This window comes from Cyprinodon tularosa, unplaced genomic scaffold (genome assembly GCF_016077235.1).
Source record: "Cyprinodon tularosa strain WSP-4 unplaced genomic scaffold, ASM1607723v1 ctg437, whole genome shotgun sequence".
NCBI lineage: Eukaryota > Metazoa > Chordata > Actinopteri > Cyprinodontiformes > Cyprinodontidae > Cyprinodon > Cyprinodon tularosa.
The window spans coordinates 383,061-398,088 of NW_024039160.1; the positions used below are offsets into that span (position 1 = coordinate 383,061).

Below are 15,028 nucleotides of genomic sequence, written 5' to 3' on the forward strand. Positions count from 1 at the left end.
AAACTGGCTCTAATTTCTTCATGGAAAAGCAACTGTTTGTTAAACTGTGAAACCAACACTGGAGAAAGTAAACTTTTATTTCGAATGTTCATTATTATTTAATATTTAAATAGTTTGTGAAAGGCTGCAGTTCAGGGTGCATGTATTGTTATAGATGATTTCCACATGCTGTGGATTCCTGCACACTTCTAATTTCATTCCTTAGCAAACCTCCTAGCATAATTCCGTCATTTAGAATCCATCTGATATTGTCCCTTTTCTACTCTCTATATATATATATATCATCTCATAGGCTGTTATTCCATCTTTGCATGCAGGGTTGGTCCAACTTGAAGACTTTCTACAAGCTGTTTTATTTGTGAACTGGGTTTCAGTCCTATTTAGATGTTCTTGTACAAATGTTTATGTTGTGCCAACATTTTTTTTTTTTGCACTTTACTCAAAAAAGAAAAACAAACACCAATAGAGTCTGTATGCATGTGATGTAATTAATAAATGGCTAATTTCTATTACTTGATAATTTGCTGTTGTGGCTTATTGATATTCCAGAGCAGGGGAGCACAGTGTTTGAAATGGCCTGAAGAGAGGAACCACCAGAGGAGAGGCTGCCCTTTAAAGGAAACTGTCCTGTCTGACATGCAGTTAAGCAGGCTGCATACAAACGTTTAAACAATATTACACAACACTTCTTAACATATTTATGACTTAACAGCAGGTTAATATCCTGAAATGGAACGGCGGTTTCAGTCTTCACACAAAAAAAATCCTTAGTAGCTTCATTTTTCTTTCCAAAAAAAAGTTAAAAACAAACCACGGGACTTTGTTTTCTAAGTTGGAAGATGTTGCTATAAAGCCTGGAGCTCAACACTACTCCAGACATTTTGAATAGAAAAGCGTCCTGGATGGGAAATTGGAAAACAAAGTCTAGTGGTTTGTTTTTAACTTTTTTTGGAATGACTATGACCTGGATGACTGAGAATCTCCACCAGCAAAGTTTCATCTTTCTAAACCAGATTTTCAGTTAGAAAGCTCTAAAGGTCGACTGAGATCATCTGGCGCAAAAGCAAATATGGACATAAAAAAAAAAAAAATCTGGTTTGAGGTGATGTGTCAACTTCCTGAATCAGAGATGCAGTCTGGAAGCGTATCGGTATAAATAGGACAGGTTAATAAAAAAACACTAAAGAACAGCATTACAAAGCATACATGCATCCTTTTATCAGCTGTCGTACTTCAATCTGAGTAATTTTATGCAAAACATTCATGGTTACTGAATGTAACGCAAGCGTTCCCTTTCTCTTCTTTTCAGAAATAAAGTATTCCTGACTCAGTGCTTCTGTATTTACGTGGATTTTTATTCCTAACTAAGCTACTGCTGCCATCAGCTCCTCATACTCCTCATGTTCTTGCCAAACTACCCTCAGTCCAGTATTTCTGTTTACCGGTAGTATCCCTAATGAAGCTACTGCTACTATTTACATTTCATACGTTTAGTTTTCCATAGAGCAGGGCTCTGCAACCTTTCAAATCCAAAGAGGCATTTTACCCCGAGCTTGGCTACGTAAAAAGTCGAATAGAGTCACAAAATATAAGACGTTTTATTAAAACACGACCCATTTATGTTAAATATCGGCCTCTGAAAATCTGTTGCCACCAGTCAACCAACAGTTTCTTTGTATTTTTAGCTTTTAAAATAAGGAAAAATTATCGATAAATAAGCATGGATTTCCTTCCTTAGGCCATTATTTGATGTAAATAATAAAAAAGTAATAAAACATCATTTTCCAGTTAAAAGAAAACAAACAGCGATAAAAACATGTCTGATTCTTTTAATAGCATTCTGTTGTTAAAATAAATTCAATTAAGATATTTTAAAAACCACTAAGGTTTCGTGGACTGGTATTTGTTATTATGGTATATTAGTTACCCCTATATATACACTTTTTGCCACTATTAAGAGCCATTGTTAAGTCTCCAAAAAGTCACATGTGGCTCAGGGGCCACAGGTTGCAGACCCCTGCCTAAGAGGGTTCCCCTTTCCTGTCCTCTGAAACAGTTCAAGCAGCAGATTTCTTACCATTTAGTGTTTTGTTCCACTGTCGCCTTGTGCTTGACGGTGGAGAGACTGCTGCAATCTTCAAATGCAATCATTGAACTTTGATTGGAAATATGTTTATTTTTGTGATAAATAAATCTGAAATTAATTAAATCAAGTTGGATTACATTTAGGTTTAATTGGATGTGAAAAAAAATTTAGTTTGTAAATAGTTTTCAGATGCAAACAGTTGAATTCATTCAATCATAACAGACAAAACATTCGCCGTGAAACAGTTTTCATACTTTGAACCTTTTATTAGCTAGGCTCATATTTAAAGTAGAAACCACACTACAAGTTGTTTTTTTTCCCACCTCTTTACAAAAAAACTCTTATGTACACTTCATTGCTGACAGTTGAAATAACAACTAGCATGAAAAAATAAACAAAACTCGATATAAATAAACTCTGTGAAAACAGTCCTGGCCCCTGAGGACTTGTGTTTTCAACCGAAGGGTTTGTTACAATTTCACATAAAATAAAAAAAATCCTGTAATGTCTGTAACGTCTAAACCCAAAGCACAAAAAGAGCTGCAGAGCGCCACACGACTGCCATCAAGTGCTTAATTATCACCTTTATCTCCCCAGAGCCACAGCGAGTAGAGTCCTTAAAACTGAGTCGTTTGAGGCAGGAATAAAAGCTAAGGCTTTCTTCTTCCAATTCAAGAAAACAGCGTAGCATTCTTCTGAGTCTTATTTAAAACATAGATAATTGGAGGCTTTTCAGCGGATTTGGAAACCAAATTAAGGCAGTGCTCTCGTAGTTTAGAGAGAACTTCAACTGCGACTCATAAAAGGACAAAACTCCCTGCGCTGATCGCCTGTGGAGCACTGAGGAGTTCACAGTTAAGGACAGGCACTGGGGAAATGTCTTGGGCTACATTAGCGAGTGGGCTGTACTCCAGTATAGACGGCCAACAGGAAAAAGACACTGGTGCTGTCATCTTTAAAAGGTCCACAGATGTGGGCCACATTCAGGTCACTTCAGTCCCTGGCTGATAAATAAAAGCTTTGCTGAACACTGCTGCAAAACGAGACCGGTAAACCTATTAATAATGCTGTGGAGACAACCTCTAAACAGTAGACCATCTGTTGTGAAAATGTAAAAACCAAATACTTTAGATTAGTCTCTGAAGAGCCTGAAGTCATCCAGAGATACAACACTTCATCAAAAATGTCAGTTTGAGAGCAGAAATAAATAAATATATGTATTTCATGACTAAGCATGGGTTAGCATGAGATCCTGACGGGTTAAACACAATCTTTCCTCTTTATTTGAAGCTTTATTTCCTACTGCTGTGAAAATACAATGTTTATAATTACAGATAAAACAGTTAATAAAAAAACAAAAACAAAAGAGAAGCATAAATGAAAATTAAAACTTGCCAATTTTTTAATTTCATTCTTCATTTTAACAGATTGTATTTTTCCCCCCTCATTGGGAATGTTTTCCATCCTGCAACCTCAGCTGACTAACTGGCAGTGTGCAGCAACAGGTGAGGGAGGGGCAGCACAGCTTTGTAACCCAAACCGTTTAATTCCTTGTTGTACTTTAACCGACCCATGCCTAGTTTTGAACTCCTGCATATTGCTCTTTGAATTACAATTTTCGGGTATCTGGATGGTTAAACGTCCAAAGCTGAAGTCTGTAAGTTTTTAAAAATCACTTTTTTGTCATATCGGCTAAAACTGTCCCTATCCCCAGACAGCAGTACATGTGATATGTAACCTGTGAAAAAAACTGCTTCAATTGGTACCGCCTACTGCCTGTATTTCAATCTGGAAAGAATAATTCGGGACGAGTCAAAACAACCAATCACAGCCAGAGGAGCGTCTGATGGAGTGTCAATCACAGCTCACACACGCTGAATCCCCCCCCCCTTCTGGTCGCATGCGGTAGCCGCGCAGATGCTGTGAGAGGGGTGGAGCTTGGAGGTGGGGCATGAGTGAAGCAGAGAGGGTGGGGGAGTGACGTGAAACCTGTTTTTGTTCAAATTTTCAGTCGAAGTCTGCTCTCTTCTCAATGTTACAGACTGCAGCTTTAAAGGAGCTTATCTGCAACATTTCAGTCATAACTTGGTTAAGAATTCACTTTTTCTGCGTAAAAAAACAAAACAACGTAACAGTAAAACCAATGAAGCGAGATGGAGGTGTTTTCCTGAGACAGTCTTGGCTGATGTTGAGCTAACTCCTCAACTAAAACTCACCTAAACAGCCAAAGACATCGAAAAGTGATATTAGAGCAACAGGTAGAAAATGACCTCGAGACTTCAAATGGTCTTTCCTTTTAGCCAATGAAACACCTGAAAAGTTTAGAAAAGTCTTTTCGACATTCTTCATGTGTTCCACCGTCTGTTTAAAATGTCAGTAAAAACACAGATAGAGAATTCTGTTTATTTCAGCGGATTATTGCAGAGCCTTATTGCTCTAAATACAAAACGGTGAGAGAAGTGCAGCCACCACCAACTGGCACTGATAAATAGAGAAAATGCTTTTTTTATCAGTGCACAACTGAAATAAATAAACCCCCAAAGTAGAAGCATAAGCTGCAATTCTTATAAAAAAAAATCTAAAAGGCTTATTGAAATAAAACGTGTTTCTCCTCCTATCTGATGGCCACCAGGGACCTAAACTGAACCAGTTGGGGTTAAAACAGATGCACCCTTCGCTTCCTGCAAGTAAAATGAAATGTAGAAGAGTTTTTAACTCGAGTCTCAGGAAAATCTGATGCTCTTTAGTGCGGGGTCTGGGATCATACAATGCCTTGAATGAGAATTCATACCCACTGAGCTTTTGCTGTTATATTTATTTAAGTTAAAAAACACAAATCTCAAAGTATTTAACTGGACTAGAGCTTGTAACAAACCAACACAAATAAAGCAAGTTTTTAGTGCAAAGGAAAGTGTGAAATGCATTCAACCGAATCAAGGAGTTTTGGTCTTATGAGAGATAAATGGAACCTTTTAGGAAACAAAACGACAGGAAAGATTTTGCACACCACTCTGAAACAAAGTGGAGGTAGCAGCTTAAAAGGGGCTAAATAATAAAAGCTGCACTTTTTTATTTTTTTATATCTTTATCTTTAAAATCTTTAACACATTTTCCTTTGCACTACTTCATGTTGAACTGTCCAGTAAAACCTCAATAAAATATATTCAAGATGATTACTTGTAGTGTGACAAAATGAAAAGTTCAGGGTATAAATGCTTCAGAAAGGCACAGTATTTTAGTCCCAGGCTCCTTAATAACACACTTTACTTCCTCCTCTGTTCTTTTTTACAGTTTTACAACAGCACAACCAAAACAAAACCTCTTACATTTACAGTTATTTAAATTTAGCATCACTATGTACAAATACCACTATAAAATCTGTTTCTGCTCATCATCATGCCTTGGAGGAGGAGGGAAGATAGAAGGGGAGTGCTGAGGAAAGGGGGGAGGAGGTGGGAAAGGGGGAGGAGGCGGAGGCGGTGTGGAGGATGGGGGAGGAGGGGGTTGAGGGGGAGTGAAAGACTGCGACAAATGGAGCTGAGGCTGCATCGGTCCTGGGGTTTGGTACTGTGGCTGTAGTGGGTAAGAACCGGGCGGCTGTGGGAGGAAGGACTGATGGGGGAGGAAGGGGTGAGAGGGGTAGCCGGAGTGCTGGGGGGGGAAGAAGGTTTTGGCAAACTGGTGATGGTAGGAGAAATGAGGCGGGACAGACTGGGAGCTGGTGAGGGGCTGAGAGGAAGAGGAGGAGGGGGACATGAGGGGAGGCTGGAAGTAGGAGTGAGACTGTGAGGAGAGGCTGGACTGGGGGGGCGGGTAAGGGTGGTTCAGGTGAACCGAATGTGGCGGTCCCGCCTGACTGAGGAAAGAGTTCAGAGAGCGCTGCTCATGGGGATGGCTGGAGATGGGGTTTTGTGGGAGGATGGGAGGCTGATGAGGAAGATGGGAGTGGGGCAGGAGGGGGGAAAAAGGAGGAGGAAGCATCTGAGGGAGGTGTGGGGATGGGTATTGCTGCATGTAGACCCCTGGCCGTGAGGCGTCTGGCGCCAGATGTTTATGCAAATCACTGAATGTCCTGGAGTCAGAGTCGGTGCTGTGAGTCCTCGTCTCTGACTCGGAGGGCGTTTGTGTCCGTGTTTCCGTTGCCGGGTGAGTCCATCGGTCTGCGGCAGGTCGGCCCTGCGACATCCTTACGTCTGACTGCGCCTGCGTCCGGGCGATCAAATCCTTATTGTCCGACTGGGAAGAGGCAGGTAGCTGGCAGGAAGACGAACCGTTGGAAGGTGGAAGAGCTTTTAAAAGACTTTCTGCCGCAGACTTGGGACTCGTCAGGGAGGAAGAGGAAGTAGACGGAGAAGAGGTGGGCAAAACAGAGGAAGGAGAAGAGGTAGAAGACAAAGTGTGAGAAGAAGTGAAGGCAGCTCCAGCTGAAGGAGAGGATGACACACAGGTGGAAGACTTGGAGTACGGTGGAGAACATGAGGATTTCTGAGCCAACGGGGGGACATTTGTACCGGAAGACCCCGTCCTGCTGTCTGAGTGAAGGTGAGGCAGAGGTTTAGCTGAGCCTTTGGATTTCATGTCCTTATGAGAAGAAGGAGAAGCAGGAGGAGGAAGAGGCGATGATGATTCCTTCTTACAAGGAGAAGCTGGAGCCTCTGCCTTCCCCTTTGAAGGAGAAGAATCCCATCTGGGTTTTTCATCCGCTTTCCTTCCGGTTTCCAACTCTTCATCTTTGCTGACATCTGAGAGAGAGGGCTGAGCGGACAGAGGACGATCATCTTGTTCTTCCTTTACTTCAGTGAGCAACGTCCTTTTATCTGCCACATCCACCTCCTCCTTCACTTCATTCTCTCTCTTCTCTCCATCCTGCTCCTTGGTCACGGCCACGTTTTCCTCTTCTTTCAGCTCGCTCCGCTGCTCCTCCTCTTCCTCTTTTTGGTGATACTGCTGCAGGCGGACGTGCCATGCCAAGCTGCAGACGGCAGACACTGTCTTGAACTGGTGGACCACATTGCGGGGGATGAAGTAGATGTCGTCGTGGCAAAGGCGGATGCGGGCATAGCGGATGCCTTCCCGCCGGAGCTGGTTTAGTTTGGCATCATCCACCCACTGCACGCACTATGATAATCAGACACAGGATGTGAGCAACAGGCTAATGAATGTTCTATCAGACAAAACAACTTAATAAAGGGACGTTTCACATTATTAACGCCAAAAAGTAATGAAGCAAACCTGATATTTTGAACAAATATTTTGTTTCTCACTTTTCAAGGCACAACGTAACACCTTATGAGATATTAAGAGCCTACTTAATGTTGTAATAAAAGTTCTATTAAAATCTTGATGCTACAGATCAGGCAGTAGTCAGGTGTTATGTTTATTTACACATACAGCCTTTAACAAGGAAATTCTTGGTGAATAACAACCATTATAAGTTAATTAATATTATCTATATTTGATGATAAAATGAGTGTGGCGATCTGAAATATTTAAAAGGAAGAAGTATTTATAAAATATGAAAAACCAGGCATACATTGCAGAAATATCGAGGTTATTTTCTGCTTTCACAGATTTTTATTTCTTACAACACATCTGAAAAAAAAAACTCTTACCTCAAAAGCATAAAACAAATTAACTTTCCAAACCTTCAGCCTTTATTAGCACTGATCAACATTACTGTCTCCTTATTAAACTAGAAAAAAGAGCATCTTATCCACCAGGGGGCAGCATTGACTGACGTGGATACATCAACGCAGCGGGCTAAATTCTCTACCATATTGGGGAAATCGCTTCGACATGTGTGCTTATTTGCTTGTGGTTGTGTGTAAATGATCACCTGAGACAGCGGAGGTTCGTACAAGTCCAACTGCAGCCTCTGGACGACGCAAGGGAAATCACCAGCGTGGAAACACACCACATCTTTGGTTACACGAGGAGGCTCCGAGCTGAAATTGAAGCAGGGAGGAGGAAAACAGAGCGATGACGCGCCATCCGTCATGGAAGAAGTTGTGTAAACAATAAGTGCGTGTCACCTCCAGACAATATCTCCTACCTTTCCACAGCACAGACGGCCTTTAGCACCCCTACAGCTGCTGTGGTCTGACGCTCAAAGCCCTGACCGATGTGATCAGCGTGGGCTCTGGTCCGATCTTCAAACAGCACCTCTCTGGGCTCGCTGGTTCTCGGCATCGATTGGAGCAGATTCTTTACCTCGTTAGTGGAGCTAAAGGAAAAAAACAACAACAGTTTTAGGTCTGCTTCTTTCCTGCTTGGTAAATAAATGCAGCTATGACTAAAAGGTGAGGGGGAAGATTGTGCTTATCTGAGAGAAGATTTTCAGGACTCATTATGATCCAACATTTAAGCATAAGGGTTTGAAGTAAAAGACCCTTTAGTCATTCAGTAAAAAATATCTCACACAAAATAATTACAGATAGTTTCCCCCCGATGTTTCCATCTATGGTTTACAGTGAAAATAAGGTTACACAGTCATAACATTTTAATGTAATGAGGAACAAAATGTTTTAATTCATTAGCTAAAAGCATTAATTATAAAAAGGTGACAGACATATGAACTTAAAAGTATGTAATTCTGTATTACTTGATGCTATATTGGTTATTTATAAAACACCAACATATAGGGCAGGGCTCGATGTTAACCATCGCCCGATCTCCCGGGGCAAGTAGTTTTTATTTTTGGGAGAGTACAAATTTCATTGCATTTGCCCGCCGACCAAGTGCGATGATCGCAAAACATTGGAGAGGTAAATTTAAATGTTAAAGAGCTAAACATGTTAAATTGGTGACCTGTTATGTTACTATTATTGTCTTGTTGCGGCATTTATTTTGTCAGGGAAAACTAATCCAGAGTCAGTTAAAAGTCAGGGAATTCTGAAATTATGTAAGACTGGAAACCCTGTATAAAATAACTATGTATAATGATTCTCTAGAAAAGTTGCATTATATTAATATTATTATCTTGTATAAACATACCGTGGCTCTAAAATAAAAGTTATTCATTTGTGACATTGACTTCTGTCTTGTGATTTATCTTAAGTTGTTAACCTGTTTTTTTTTTTTGATTTTTAACATTACAATTTATATTTTTCCAAGCACACAACAGTTTAAAGCAAAGTTTAGTTTGAAAAGATGTGCAGGAAGGATTGAAAAGCATGTTAACACGGTAATGTAGGCTTGAGTTCATTATCTGACGCATGCATATACACACCAGGAACCTGGAAACTTAAAAAATACTGAATTCCAAAAAACATTTAAAAAACAAACATGTTTCATTTATATATACACAAAAATGAATATTAGGAACTATATTTATCAAACATTATACTGGGCAAGTAAAAATTGTTTCTGGGCAAATGAAATGTGAAAGTCGCTTGCCCGAAGGGCAAGTGGTAAAAATCCTGAACGTCAACCCCTGTAGGGTTTGATCTGGATTATTTTAAATTAGGTCCAAATAAAATTCCTTTAAGAGTGGAAGCACTACATCAGATCTAGTTTATTTTTAGATTAACCTGAAGGTAAACAATAAGGGATTATTGGTAGAAAAACAAAACCGTTTGGTCTTCCAGGGAAGCCAAAAGGAATCATTTAATCAGAGGCCTTCAATTTTTCCCTCAGATTTTGAATTTCTTTAAATCTAACAATAGAATAAGAACAGGGAACCAGTACACTCATACAGAAGTGGCTCTATATATTAGCTTAAACATAGGAAATGAAGACTATGTGTTTTATGTTTACTCTGGATTTTGTAGCATAACAGGAGTAAAAGCATAAAAATGAGCCGCACCGCTGAACAATAGAAGTACTGCAGTCAGCTCACTGCTAGATCAGTGACTCACACCGGAGCTGCATTCAGGTTCAAACGGGAGGCTGAACACACATGCAGGAAATATTAGGGAATCCTCCAAGACACAGTGCACATATAAACACGGTCAGAGGAACAGCTAGACTCTCCATGCTGTGCTCATTCATTCAGAGATAAGAAGAAAGAAGCATGAGCCGCTGGAGAAGGAGGGGGGGACAATATTGCTGAGCGGAGGGATGGATGAAGTCGAACACACGCATATCTGAGTCTGTGTGCGCGCTCCGGCTGACAGTAATAAATGTAAAACCAAAAAAGCTGATAAGTGCAACAGTAGGAGAGACTGTAGTGAAGGAAAAAAAATCCATCTCAAGCGTAACGTTTAAAATAGATCCTAAAGCATTCTCTATATGTGAGGTCTTGTTTTTTTTGCTTCCATGCATGGGAGTGTGTATCCTGTCAGGACAGATTTATGTATATTTATGGGCAGATAAAGTAGGGATGAGGAAAGGAGAGGAGTATGTGAGGTACGACTAGGAGAACTGAAACAGTAAGAAAGATGGGAGGAGGGAGAGTAAAGTACCACAAGATAAGGGGGGTAGAAAATACAGTAAAGATATTTCTGTTTAATCTCTAAGCAGAAATCCATTTAAGGCTTTTATGCACAGCCTTCATTTTTAAATTGAATGTAGCAGTAAAGCAAAGAAAAACACTTCAACAACAAATCTATCCTAATTTATTTTTATTTATTTTTTTATAGAAAATAAGCTAAAAATATAATATAAACCTATAAATATACAGTGTAGAAAAAAGATTATTATTCAGCCTGCAGCATAGTTCTTTTCTGGCCTAAAAAGAGGGGTTCCGTTTAAAAAAAAAAAAAATCAGATTAGCAAAAACTAGAAGTAAATTGTTTTAATTTTCCTTAGATACATTAAACTGTTGCCAGTTTCTATTGTTATGATGTCATTTCTATTGATTAGCAGAATATTGTTAAAAAGAAAAGATCCAGGAGTGATAAATTGGTAAATAACTAAGCATCGTCTTTAGCCTCCAGCAGCCATGTTTAGTAAATGCCAAGAATATGAACTTTTAGCTAGACACATGCAAACTACAGATTGTCTGAACTGTGCTTAGAAGTAATTGTCTATTTTATTAGGCTACATAATTACATATTATGCAATGATGCGATTATATATTATATTTTGCAGCTGGCATCCTGGTATCCATAGGAGACGGGTTAATTTGTTATTTCGCCAAAAGAAAGAAGAATCAGAGATCAAGCGACAGTTGAAATAACATCTGGAACAGAAAATGGATATAAAGTTCAGCAAAGCTCCTCTAACGGTAACACTTGCATTGATTTCACACCATGGCAGCTCCTCGGCTTTGTGGTTAAATAAAATGTGTTTGGGTCAGTCTTAATTTACTAAATTAGAGTTTTGTGGTTTTATTTATGTTATATGCGTTTTGAGGATGAAGATTGTGGTGGATGGATGACAGATGTGGTCTGGAGATGTACATTACATCTGTGTGCGTGTATCAAAGGAGATTTAGCAGAACTTTCTCATGTTGGTTAATGTTGAATTAATATTAAGCATTTACATCATTTGTTGCACCCCTGGCCTCCATCAGTAATTTTCATCGACTGTTTTCGGATCAAATGATTTTTCTTTTCATATTTTATTTTAACATTTCTAACGGTAAAACCACGTTGTTTAAAACTATTTATTTCCCACTTCTTGGCTTTATACTGGCCCTTTAACAGGAGATCCTCGCTCTGCGAACCTTTAAAGTTGAATTTATTCGTCTTTAAAGCCATTTCAATGAATTAACACTTGCATGTTCCCATAGTGGTATGGGAATTCTTACTCTTGTATGGAATGATGGTGATTATCAAGATTTATATTTCTCTGGAACAGGCGCTCACGTTTATGTGGACCATTTTCTAAAGTTAAGACATTTGCTGAATCTGATGTTGCGTTCGTAAAAGTCCAAGTTAGGAGAAAAAGTATGAGAAATTTATGACAAGAATACGAAAATACTGTTTAAGGCCTATTATTTTCGACAAACCTCGACATAAACAAGTTTACCAATTGTTTTTTGGACTTTGATTGCTAATTTAAACAGCCAACACTAGCCTCTAAAGCACAATGTTCCACAAACGTATTATTGCAATATGCAACAATCATGTAACAAATATATTTTTATGCTAGGCATTCAGGCTAATTCAAGCATGTTTTTCTAGCCACAGTTTAAAGATATTGCTATTGGAAAAAAAACATTTGGTTTCTAATTATGCAAAATAATTACACACCTCACGCAAATCTCCTTCCCAAACAGCTGAGCTATTTTTGGTGTATTTTCATTCAGTGATCACTATAATCAGAGATTTTCCAGACAGTCTCAGCTCAGTTAAAAATGGGGAGAAAAAAAAAATCTTGACCTTTTCACTAAAACCACCAAAAAACAGCAAAAGGGCACACAGTCACGTCCTTCAAAACAACATCCACAGAAGCTGCAGCCATGGACCAACTCCAAACATGATCACATTCTCATCTTTCTCTGTGCGTACTGCTTGCTTTTCCAATCTAGTTTTTTTCCCCTTCGCCTCCACAAACAAAAGATCCTCCAGAGCTTTGACATTTTCAATATATGAGCTTATTTTTCCATGCTATCTAGCTTCCTGAAAACACCTGCATAATAACTCTGCTATAATCAACTTAAAAGCGGTAAGAGGAGGTCAAGAGGATGAGGCTGAGGAAAGATGAGAAAGGAAACAGAGAGATAGCGTCGATGTTTATAAGTCAGAGGAGGACAAGGACAGGAAGGAGAAGGAGATGGGTAGAGCAGATGAAATAAATAGAAAGAGTAAATGGCAGCTCTTGAATTTAATAAGGTTTTACATTGAAATAGAAAATGAATCATATAAAGACATAACTGGATAAAAAAGCCTTAGAACAATTAGCTGTATGTCCACATTCATTTCAAAAAGTAACAAAAATGTACTTAAATAGAAGAGCTTAAATGGATTGGGATCAATAGGAATGACCGGTGTGCAACGTCCCTGGTTTGGCTTTCAGCCACGAGAACCAAACTGATGCAACGCTGATCTCATCCGAGCGGTGAGCCACACACCGCTAACACCACACACACAAACCCGTGCTGGTTTTTTACTCGTCTCACTCACAGGAGTCGTGCACTCGACTGTTTTAGGCCCCGCTGATATACGAGCAACAATGATAGCGTGACACAGGCAAACCGAGAGGGTAATTGCCTCATCCAGTCCAACTCGACAACAACAAAGCTTCAAGCCGTTACCACGACAGCTGGTTGAAATTGGTAAGAGTTTGATTTAAATGTGTTATTCTTACTATAAGTAGATAGAAGCACCAACTGAAAACACAAAGGAGGGCTGGCTTAACAAGGCACAAACAAAACAAGAAGACTTTACGGAAAGACTCACCGCTTTCTTTTAAAAGGAGACTTTGGTATATCTGCCACAGGTATCATCTGTTCTCCTGGTCTGACCCACATTATGGGACCATCGTCGCTCTTTGTTGGACTCATGCCTCTGAGGCTGGAAAGCGTTCCCCATGGAAGAGTCCGCTGGATTCAGACAAGCAGAGGAAAAGGAGTGAGGAATAGCTTCATATCAAAGCAACATGCAGAAACATTTATCAGCTGTTCATAAGATTATTTCCTGCTCCCAAGAATTTGTGACAAACTCCTTCAAGATGCAAGAAATTCAGAGCATAATAAAAAGCCCCAGTAGATTTCCAATCTGCTCTATGCAAGAAAACAAGACAGCTGAGGCATAATCTTCCCAGCAGGTTTTAGGAATACATAGAGAAACTCTAGTTTCAACATTTTTGTCACATTACAAGCCCAAAATGTCTCCATCAGGCTTTTAGCTAGCAGTGTGCTACGGATGCACCTTTTACTAAAAATATTATAAGTTGTACGCCCCTGTTTTTGCGATGTACGGCTCTGGTACACCTTAATTTTCTCCCGGATTATGGTGGAATATCAGATGTCCCTACAGAGAACTTAAGCTTGAAACTGAAAAGTTTACGAAAACTCATTAAATGCCTGATAACTATAGGATTATTCTGGAGGGTTTTTTGGGACAATATTGTCCGTGGAATGGGGGAAAAAACAACATCTAACATAAATGACAACTCGGGAGGGGCGCGATCTGTACTAAATCCGCAGCAAATCTCAAACAGATGCTGCAGTTTTTTCATAGTTCTTCCAGTATAATTGGAGTATTTATTTCCAAAAGATCGATAAATGGATGTTGTTTGTGGATAATGGCGTACTTCTTTTACCCTTTGGACACTACAACTGGTATAACTGCCCTTCAGCGCATCATACCTGCTTGTGTAACACATCAGCTAACATTTAAAAAATGTACTAAGATACATGAAAATGTGACAACCAAGTTCAGGTTAGTTTCAGTGACAGATATATTCTTAACAGAGTGGATACACAGAAATAAAAGCAGTCCTGGCACTTCGTCCTCTGTTGGTCTGCAGATTGTGTTGTAGCATTTCTAGACTGTTTTTCAGTTTGTTCAACTTGTTGTATATGTAATGTAGTAAGGAATGTTGGCCTTGTCGGTTAGAGCAGTGCGCCTGTGCTCTGAGGAGGTTCGATCCTGAGCAAGACCCTTAACTCCACACTGCTTCTCGGCACCACACAATGGCAGCCTACCGCTTCCCAAGGGGATGGGTCAAATGCAGAGATTGAATTTCCCCATTGAGGGAAATAAAGGGATTTATATTTAACAATCAAGTTTTGCCTTTAGCAGTAAGTTTAGGTTACACTCTGATTGTTTGAATTAACCTATGAAATATAATATTGTACCTAAAAATTATCTCATGTCCTCCTTACGACATTTCCAACTCTAGTCAAGCAGAGATACTTCCCATAATTAGGACAAAAATAGTGTTGTAGCAAAGTCAAAAAGTTAGCTGCATTCCACCTAAAAATGCAGGAAATAGAGTTTCAGAGAGATGAAATTTCAAAATTGTCCAGGGGAGGACAACCCCGGTCCCCGTACGCTGCGCAAAGCCTAAAGATGTGATACAGAGGTGAACACTGTATGAATATTCCAACTA

At 39.5% G+C, this 15,028-nt stretch overlaps 1 protein-coding gene across 2 annotated transcripts in view; it reads right to left on the bottom strand.

Annotated features, from left to right (window-relative positions):
• Positions 1–5,124: 5,124 nt before the first annotated feature.
• Positions 5,125–15,028, bottom strand: part of LOC119792962 (lysine-specific demethylase RSBN1L-like) — a 34,744-nt gene continuing 24,840 nt past the window's right edge. For both annotated transcript variants that reach the window (XM_038299828.1, XM_038299829.1), the window contains exons 6-9: positions 13,372–13,514; positions 8,139–8,309; positions 7,923–8,031; positions 5,125–7,204 (exon numbers count right to left, since the gene is read on the bottom strand). In XM_038299828.1, coding sequence (XP_038155756.1) covers positions 5,456–7,204; positions 7,923–8,031; positions 8,139–8,309; positions 13,372–13,514 — 2,172 coding nt within the window. In that variant the 3' untranslated portion in view covers positions 5,125–5,455. The remainder of the gene's footprint in view (positions 7,205–7,922; positions 8,032–8,138; positions 8,310–13,371; positions 13,515–15,028) is intronic.